The sequence below is a fragment of the Armigeres subalbatus genome, chromosome 2, assembly GCF_024139115.2.
Source record: "Armigeres subalbatus isolate Guangzhou_Male chromosome 2, GZ_Asu_2, whole genome shotgun sequence".
Classification (NCBI taxonomy): domain Eukaryota; kingdom Metazoa; phylum Arthropoda; class Insecta; order Diptera; family Culicidae; genus Armigeres; species Armigeres subalbatus.
Genome location: NC_085140.1, coordinates 67,229,823 through 67,240,040, shown reverse-complemented (window position 1 = coordinate 67,240,040; position 10,218 = coordinate 67,229,823). Strand labels below are relative to the sequence as shown.

At 40.1% G+C, this 10,218-nt stretch overlaps 1 protein-coding gene across 1 annotated transcript; it reads left to right on the top strand.

The window, feature by feature from the left end:
* Nucleotides 1-6,924: 6,924 nt before the first annotated feature.
* Nucleotides 6,925-9,520, top strand: LOC134208801 (endocuticle structural glycoprotein ABD-4-like). Its single transcript, XM_062684748.1, has 2 exons — nt 6,925-7,079; nt 8,717-9,520. The coding sequence occupies exons 1-2, from the start codon at nt 7,068-7,070 to the stop codon at nt 9,116-9,118; spliced, it is 414 nt and encodes a 137-aa protein (XP_062540732.1). The 5' UTR covers nt 6,925-7,067; the 3' UTR covers nt 9,119-9,520.
* The last annotated feature ends 698 nt before the right edge of the window (nt 9,521-10,218 follow it).

Sequence of the window (10,218 nt, the reverse complement as noted above, 5' to 3'; positions counted from 1 at the left end):
AAGTAAAAAGACGTATTGCTGCTGCGAATAGGAGCTTCCTTGAATATTGAAAACGAAATTTTCTCTGATTCGTTAGGATGTAAAAAGAGGTGGACCGGAAAGCTGTTGGGGTTTTCAAGCGAAAAGTGCTACGTACAATTCTCGATGGGAAATTAGAAAAAAAAAATTGTGGCGCAGACGCATAAATCACGAGCTGTATCAAGTGTATAAAGAAGAAAATATTGTGAATCGTATAAAATACGGCAAACTCCAGAGGGCCGGTCACTTAATGCGAATTCCGGAAGAAAGAATAGCAAAAACAATATTCACCAGAGATCCGGATAGAGGCCAGCGACTTCGTGGCTGCTGCACGCGGTGGAATCGGACCTGGGAACCCTAAAAGTTTATGAAAACTGGAGGAACATCACACAAGATTGACAATTATGGAGCTCTACAATACGTCAGTCAAAGGTTGTTTAGAGCTTCTAGTGGAGTGTCTTCACTTGTCATAAGACGATTTAGAACTATCCCATTTTATTCCACCACTTGAAGTGAACGAACGATTTATTGAAAGTCGCAGTATTATTGGATGTATTGTGGCCGTTTAGATTGCATCAATTATGCTCTCACATTTCTCAACAAGCGATATCTAAAATCTCACAACTTTCTAGGGCGACTTAAAAATTGGCACATCTTCGAATGTTCCGAAGCTTCCAGATGTTCACCTAACGGCCACACAGTGTCAATGAATGATATTGCATTTTTATTTTTAAGACTGAACTGGCTGAATGATCTTATTATCGTTTTATTATCATTTGTTTAAATCATCATGCTCGTACATTATTAGTTTAAATCAGTACTGTAATCCGGGGGAACATTGATCACCGGGGAAACATTGAGTTTCATCTTTTTCAAGAAATGAATAAATTTTCTTTTTCGCTCGACTATAGTATTGAGCTTATTTCGTAAATATTTGGCTTCGCAGTCTTGGAGGGAATTGAAAACTATGTTTTCAATCTTCTCCCGATGTTTCGGTCCATTTAGGGCCTTTTTTCAAGGGGTCGATTTGTTAAAGTTAAAATTTGACGAAGAAACTTTAACAAATCGATCCTTGAAAAAGGCCCTAATGGACTGAAACGTCGAAAACATAGTTTTCAATTCCCTCCAAGACTGCGAAGCCAAATATTTCCCAAATAAGAAATGAATAAAATATTATTTTCTGTTATCACAAATACTTATTGTGAGTTAGGTATCCTAATGTTGACTGCTGAATGATATAGCCTTCGGATGAATTTGCATTTATTTTTCGTCAAAATATAAACCATAAAATTAACATTACTTTTTGAACTCACAACAACCTACCAAAAAAGCACTCAAAACAAGTATAATAACAAAAAAAAATAAGCTCGTACCTATAGTTATGTGATAAGCAATCTTATTTTTTCGGCTAATCCATGGTTTTTGTTTTGGAATTTTGTTAAATATTCTTGAAAAACCAGATAATTCCACTAGCGGTGATGATGTCTTTCTCGAAACAATCGATGCACATCGCTTCAGCGTATGAGATTCCTGTAATTGTAATTGTCTATCTTAACCGATTCAATACGGATTTTTTTCGTCGTATTTCAACATAAATTTTGAATATACTGCTTCAAAAACGGATGCAAACCATAAAAAAATATAAATATGGGAGACATTTTTTTAAAATCTTTTAGGGCTTCCAAACTCCCCTTGAGTTTAGAACTTGTAATTGATAGATTCCTGAGCTTGTGTGTTAGTTGTAGAAACCCCATGGGACATCATTACACCAGTATATACAAATCACAACATTCCCAGATTCTTGAGTTCAGATATTGGAGATCTTCAAGACCAACAGAGTGATTCATAGGTTTCCGAGCTTGTGTGTTAGATGGTGAAGCCTCATGGGACATTATCACATCAGTATATAAAAAATCAACATTCTCAGAACCTCTTCTGAACCTCTTGAAGGATGCTTCCGAGCCTCTTGAGAGAAGCTTTCAGAGCATTTTGTAAAGAACCTTCCGAGCATCTTAAAAAGAAGAGTCCGGGTGTCTCAAAGCGAGGCTTGCAGGCCTGTTGAAACGAGACTCCCAATCCTCTTGAAAGAAGGTTTCCAAGCATCTTGAAAGGAAGTTTTCAAGCATCGTGAAAGGAGGTTTTCAAGCATTTTGAAAGGATGCTTCTAAGTCTCTTAAAAGTCTTCTAAACATCTTGAAAGGAGGCCTTCAGCTGTTCGGAAAAAGGCTTCCGAGAAGCGTAGAAGGCTACTTCTCACCCTCTTTCGACGAAGTAACCAAGCTTTTCTGAAAAAAAAAACAGAATAATCCACCTAGCGGTGATGGTGCCTTTCTCGTGTATTATAAAATATAGCAAGATAAGTACATAAGAGAGGTCAAAACTGCACTTTAGGAAGATAGATTCAGTTTTTTTTATCAATTCACATTCATTTGCGTTAATTTGAATACATTGCAAGAGTTTTTGAAAAAAAATTTCGATTTTGATTTTTTTTCCAAGGAGGGACCCTTGGGAAAAGTGGGGAAACAAACGATGTTTTTAATAACTCTGAAACGCAATGGCCGATTGGAACAATTTTCAATAGCAAAAAACTAGGAAGGATTCCGCGTCGAATGCAACCTGTCGGATAAGGATAATCGGATCGCATAAGGCTAAGTACAAAAAAGTGTGTCTAACATTTTTTGTACACACACACACATACATACATACACACATACAGACATCACCTCAATTCGCCGAGCTGAGTCGATTGGTATATAACACTATGGGTCTCCGAGCCTTCTATCAAAAGTTCGGTTTTGGAGTGATCCTATAGCCTTTACGTATACTTATTATACGCGAAAGGCAAAAAGCCTTCATGCCTCTCAAACGGAGTCCGAACCGTTAGATTCTAGATTTTATTTCAAAAGCATAGTCTTAACATATTATTCAACATTTTGTTCAGATCAGGTAGATTGCATTGAAGATTTTTAAAATTTGCTCATTCGACTTTTCTTCCGTTTGATCTTTTGTTCCGCAGCTCTTCATACACTGTGCTAGTTGCGGAGGGCAGGATTCAATTAACTGATCGCCGTGCATATTATGTACAAGTTTTGAATTAAAAGATACACAATTATCAAAACTTTAAGTTTAGATTGGATTACATCCGCCATTACACATTTTTGTTCGAGGTACCCTCTACACACTTAAAATTCTAAGTTTAACGATTGCCGAGAGTCCAACAGCCGAGATATTGGTAATAATTTAGACGAATTTAACTTTACCGAGATCTCGGCAAAAAATCAACTTTGCCGAATTTCGGCAAAATATTGACGAAATTTCGTTAAAGGAATTACCGAATTTCAGTAAAAAATATTACCGAGATCTCGGCTGTTGGAATCTCGGCAAAAAATTTGCCGAGGTCTACAAAATAATTTAAGTGTGTAGGGCCAGCGAAGGTACCCCCAGGGGTACATGTACCCCAGGTTGAGAACCGCTGCTCTAGATCATCGTAGTGCCCGTAACCTGACCTGTGCAATATTTTTCTTGGATGGAGGAGTTAATTTTGAACATTTTTGCTGGAGAAAGCAAGGCTCTATCTCTTAAGACTGATTTTTGACAGCTGATTTTCGTCTTGGGTCATATATGACCTATATGACCCATCCATATTGAATCGGTTAAGGCGTTTGCATACGTTTCTCTATAGATAAATTATTGATCGAAGTTACCCTAAATTGAGAAATCAAAAAACTCGACAAAATGCATTTTTAAAAAAAGTTTGAAATAAATTATCAAATAATAAAGAACAACAGCCATATACGTTCTACATGTAGCAGTACTCGGATTACACTTACGGGGGAAATATTTACAAATCAATTTAAATACAATTCCTCATTTTCAATAAGAGATGTCACACGATATTTACATATCTGCTCCTTTCAATATCTATAGAAACGCGGAAGATGAACGGCATGCTACAAAAATCTCAAAAAATATTTGTTCCGTGACAGAGCATGAAAGTGTGCAATATCTGATTTATTATTGAGTTTATTACCACTTTCAACTCGGTGAATTATAGGAATATGATTAATTTATCGACTAGTTATTATTCTTTGCACATATCTATTGAAATAATTAGAAAATTCTAATTTTAATACAAAGCACAACGTCCTTCCATGACAGCCTTTAATGCGAAATTGATCAAAGAACCCACGATTCTTTCATTTGGTCTCCTGAGATAGAAAAAGGCGCTTTGCTCTGTCTTATGACGATCGCGGCCGATTGTATAACATTTCACCGAAAACTATTTCGCGGAATTCATTTTCGCGGTTGAACATTTCGCTGAATAACATTTGGCGGTTTGTAACTTTTCGCGGTACGACATTTGGCGGTTTGTACCTTTTCGCCGAATGACTTTTGGCGGAATGTACCATTTCGCGGAAAGCACCATTTTGCGGAATATTAATAATAATAGCTTTTGTTCATTCAACATTCCTACAATTATCACCTGCGAGGTTTCTTAGCCAGGTTACCATTTTTTTTGCATTCGTTAAACACGAGATTTACACGTTAAACTTTTATACCTAAAAAGCCGAAACAAATTTTTTCGATAAATTTCCTAGACCGGGCCAGAAGTTGAACCCAGCCTCTTTCAGCATAGTCTTGCTTGGCAGCCACGCATCTTCCCGCACGGCTAACGAAGGCCTCCCAGAATATTTAGAAGTAGTTTTCAAAATTTCAATTGCTCTTATACCGGGCAGATACATCCATTTTAAGTAGACGTTACCCATCCTTTCGCCTTATACCGGGCAAACGCGTTCATTTAAATAAAGCATTATCAACTCATTTCGCTTTATACCGGGCAGATGCATCCATTTAAAGAAGGCGTTACCTCTGCCTTCGCCCTATACCGGGTAGATGCATCCATTTGAAGAAGGCGTTACCTCTGCCTTCGCCTTATACCGGGCAGACGCGTTCATTCAAAGAAGGCATTATCAACTCATTTCGCCTTATACCGGGCAGATGCATCAATTTAAAGAAGGCGTTACCCCCCTTCGCCTTATCCAGCTTTCCACGCGCGGTAATGGCGGCTTGTCAGTGTATAAAATCAATCGGTCACTGCACTTTTTGACACTATCTGGAGGAAAACTCACTGGCGAAAAGGCCTTATTTCCCTTCCCCTCGTCCACGGAAGCCAGTGAGCTTTCCTCCAGCTAGTGTCAAAAACTACAGTGACCGATTGATTTTTATACACCGACAAGCCGCCATTGACGAGCGTGGAAAGCTGGATACCAGGCAGACGCGATCTTTTAAAGAAGGCATTATCAACTCCTTTCACCTTATACCGGGCAGATGCTTCAATTTAAAGAAGGCGTTACACCTCACTTCACCTTATACCGGGCAGACGCGTTCTTTTAAAGAAGGCATTATCAACTCCTTTCGCCTTATACCGCGCAGATGCATCAATTTAAAGAAGGCGTTACCCCTCCCTTCGCCTTATACCGGGAAGACGTGTTCTTTGAAGGAAGACATTAGCAACTCCTTTCGTCTTATATCGGGCAGTAGATATGGTGGGGTTTCAGGTTTTGAAACTCGCAACCCGAATCGAACCCGAATTAAACCCGAACACGATGGGTTTTTTGTCGGGTTTGGGTTTGAAAAATTAGTACAACATCGAGTTCGGGTCGGGGACGGGTTTAAAAAATAAAATACTGAAAGCTATTTTATTCAGTTTTGTTAAATGTGAGGCTAATTCGTTGGTTGGGCTTACATTTTCTTCAATTTAAAGAGAACCAGAAAATATCTAGTTTGAATTTTCCGGGGAAAACTTTTGTGCGGGCTTTAATAATTAAATTATGTTGGGTTCGGGTCGAGTACGGGTTTACGAATGCAAAAATTTTCGAGTACGGGTCGGGTTCGGTTTTGCATTAAATTAAAAAAAAAAAGTAGCCCAGATTTCATGTAATTAAGCAGAAATCGTTAAATATTTGAACGATAATAATTCTAGCTGAATTCCGCCAAATGGCATTCCGCGGAATGATTTTCGGTGAAAAGATACATTCCGCGAAATGTCTTTCGGAAAAAAGGTTCATTCCGCGAAATGTGTTTCGGAGAGTTGATACATTCCGCGAAATGTCGTACCGCGAAAAAAAATTCTGCGAAATGTTTTTCGGTTAAATAGTATACAACCATCGCGACCTTTTGCAGACTGATTTAAACTCCATACAGTGTGTATTACATATTCCTTTTACAAATTTCACTTATTAGAATTTAATATTTAGGACTTTTTTCCCATATTATTCTCCCCACAAGGCATGCCCCTAATTTCCGATAGTAAATTTCTAATTATTCACGTAGCGCAAGCTATTTCACCGAAAATATCCGTGCTTATAAATAACATATTTGGTAAAATTTCGTATCGTTTGTGAAATAAACTACTAATCTGTTTTTGGATGTAGTGTTTTTATTTATAACTTAAATTATTTAAATCCAACGCATTTATTTTGTTCCATGCATCAAATCGGATCATGATCAACCGATGCCGGGTATGGCAAACTATCAAACCAAAGCGAGAATCGATGATCTCAAGCGCTGCCGAATTTGTTCCGACACACATGCGTAGGAATTTCCAGCGCGCATCTTCGTTTGCCGTCGTCACCCTTCGCTGGAGAAAGGATGGCAGATCCGCGTGCTCGCTGCTGAGATGAGCTCGTCGCGTCGTATCCGACCGACATGAGTGGGTGCAGTTGCTGGCTGATGCGACCGGACCGCGCGAGGTGGAAGGAGATGGCTCTGGATCATCCCCGCAGAGCGCAAGGCGCGATGAAGAAGATCAACTTGTTGAGCGTATGCAAGGGAGAGTGTGCTCCGCATCTGGAGCCGAGCTGAGCGACAGGTCGTCGTGTTTCGGTGGATCGGACTGCTCCTGCCTCGAGGTCCAGTATGTCAACCTGCAAACTACTATAAAAGCGTGAAGATGCGAGATAATTGATATCAGTCTCCGATTTGCGTTTATCATAGCCTAACCTAGTCCACTAGCCCAGTGCTCCGTCAGCCAAATAGTTTCAGCCAAAATGTTCAAACTGGTGAGTGACACGAAAAGTGGTGTTTTACACGGTGAAGAGAATAGATTCTTGGTGACCTCCCCGTCCGTCCGAAACAATGGACCTCTAAGAAAAACCTAAAAGCTGTGATTTGTGTTCTAAGGGGCGGTGCTCCCCCGCGCCAAAAAGCCGGAAAAGACAATGGACCCAGTTCCTAGTGGCGCATAACCAGAAGAAAACAAATGGTCGGCCAATTCGACGAATCTCCCATGATGAATGACAGTCAGTGTGAAGTGTCCGATCCGTCCTCGATTTGTGCTCCACAACACAGTGTTGTAGCAGCAGCACCACTAAGCATAAGCAAAGTCAAGCGCGCTGCCGCCTTCAAAACAATGGAGCTCGACTTGGAAGCTAATCAAGTTTACCCAAATCACACAACACCCAGCAAACCGCGTCTGAGATAGTGCCTACTTACCCCTTCTGGGTGACGATGATTGTTTGCTTTCAGAAGAGGGCGTCGTTTAGTGTTTTACCTCTTTCGCATTAGCCACGGTGTATTGAAGGGCTGTGTGTTCAATTCGAATTTGAATTATCGGGCGTAGTTGATGGCGTTCCTGTGTGTGCTGGTGTCTGTGGTCGATAATATTAATTTCAAATTCAAATTTGAATAGAGTTTGAGTTTCAAAAAAATCATTCATGTAAATGAAACGCAATAGGTTTCTTTTCTGCCTTTTTATTTACTTCATTCACATGAGTTTTAACAACTAAGATTTCTGATCTCATTTCTACTGAGAACAGCATTCGAGGCCAAAAATTACTAATGGATAAATACGAGTATCATGTTCGCTTGAATGCAAAATTTTCTAGCCATTTTTCAAGTCAAAAAGTTCGATTATAAAAGTGGATTATTCCGTTTTTTTCTCTTCGCTAAAACCGGCCGGTTGCGATGAAGTGCGCGATGCTTTTCAAGTTGCCGCTAAACAACCAAACCAGCCACCGCCAAAATGCTGGCCCCCGAGTAGTTCAAGTGCGACGTAGACGACGCCAACCCAACCGATTATTGGTGGCCACGGGAGAAGAATTAATTCAAAACCACTAAGGCGCGCAGAGCAGATCGCTTGGGTTGTTAATGTTGGGGGTTTGACAAAGATAAACAAAAGAGCTCTTGATTAGAGTTCGGCCCTAACCGAGAAGTGTTGGAACGGGGCGACGCTTATCAAATTGCAGAAGTCTTCTACTTTGTAGATGCTAGAATTGAGCAATTAAAATTATTTTCATTAACTAATTGTTGCAATTCTGTGTACAATTGTTCCATGTAGCCCCCACGCAAAACATGGATGTCAAGTCAAATTTCTTTCATAGTGGAATAACCAATACCAATTTTTTCTATTGCTTAAAACTTTTTGATAGCACAAGCACTTAGTAGATTATTTTTGGTTTTACTTGACACTTTTCTTCAAAATTATTTCGGAGCTATCTTTGGAAGCGTGTTTGAAGTATTTCTTTTCAAATCAAATTGAAAATACCTTCTTGAAACATTTGCATCACTCATATCAAAATGTTTTCGGTTATTGTACTTCTGTAGATCAGCTCAGGTTTCCTATTTAAAACTGAGCGTGGTTTCTCAGTACAGCCCTTAAATTATTTTTAATCTTCCTCCATTTCTGAAACTTCACCAGGTTGTCATCTCCGCCGTGCTTGCACTGGCCGCCGCTCAAAACCCCCAGGACGCCCAAGCCCAGGTGCTCGCCCAGGAATCCGTGGTCAACCCGGACGGCTCCTACCAGTACCGGTACGAAACGAGCAACGGCATCTCGGCCCAGGAGAGCGGCGTCGGCGGTCAATCGGCCCAGGGCAGCTACTCGTACACCGGCGATGACGGTGCCCAGTACACCGTGAACTACGTTGCCGACGAGAACGGATTCCAGCCGCAGGGAGCTCATCTGCCCGTTGACCTGCCCGCTCCCGAACACGTGCTGCGCACCCTGGAGCAGATCCGCGCCAACCCACCACGAGATGATCCCAACTTCAGCTTGGACGCTTTGAACGCTGCCATCGCCCGGCTGAGCGGAAAGAAATAAACTGCTGTGGATAGGAATGATCGAAATGAACCCTGACAAATACTCCTCAAACAAACCGAAACGTGCAAACGAAAACTTCTAGGCTTTATATGCGATGTAAAGCCATACCTCTTGTAAATAGTCTTTTTTGCGTTGAAGTCTTTAGTTTATTTTTTTATGTTTCTCGCACCGTTTACAACTATTTGCTAAAATTATTTTTTATCGTACCTAAAAGTTCAGTAAGATCTGGACCAATTCCGTGCACATTTTATGAAAAAATGGGCTCAACTTGAAAAAAAGAAGAGTGAACAACATCGAGAGTGCTGTAGATTGTATTAAGCGGTAAACTAGTGTATATATGAAAGCAACGTGTCTTCGTTATAGTCGTGAAATAAATACTGAACTGAAAAGTTCTGATTCAAATGAGTGTAGTTTTTTTTCGGGTATCCGTCAAACTTGAACTTTCAACTGAGAAATTGCAGTGCATTTTTCGTGGAAATTCTGAAAAAAAAATCATGAAAAAAAACTACGAAAGTTTTTGATGACTAAGCATGGGAATTCAAAAGAATTTTGACGTTGGACAATGTCTTACCCGAAGGTATTGGATGTCAAATAAGAATCTAAAATTGGGGATCGTCACGAAATTATATAAGATTTTGAACCGTACTAGAGCCTTTAACATTCGATTGATTTGGGAGATTTATATACCAATCGACTTGAAAACTCTCCAGCAACTTGTCAATTTTATTGAAACTTTTGATTATTTACGATAAACTATTGAAAATTTCAATTATTTTCCTACCCAGTAAAAATATCAGAGCCAACCAATCCTGTTCATGCATTCCCAGCACGGACATCAGAATCATGTAAGTTACGGGCCTTTTGACACAAAAAGACCCGTGTTTCGCGATCGCACGTCATTTCTGTTCGAGGATCTACGGTGAGTGGTCACGAAGAGCGTACAGAACGTTGGCGTCGATAGCGGTCCCAGCATCAATGACGCTGGTTTCTGCATCTGCATCTGTAGAAAATAAATCGGGTTTTCTGAGGACCAACATTATATATAAGAAAACATAGGCCAGGACAAATTAATTAATCGCTTGGCGGCCGCAGAAAATTGC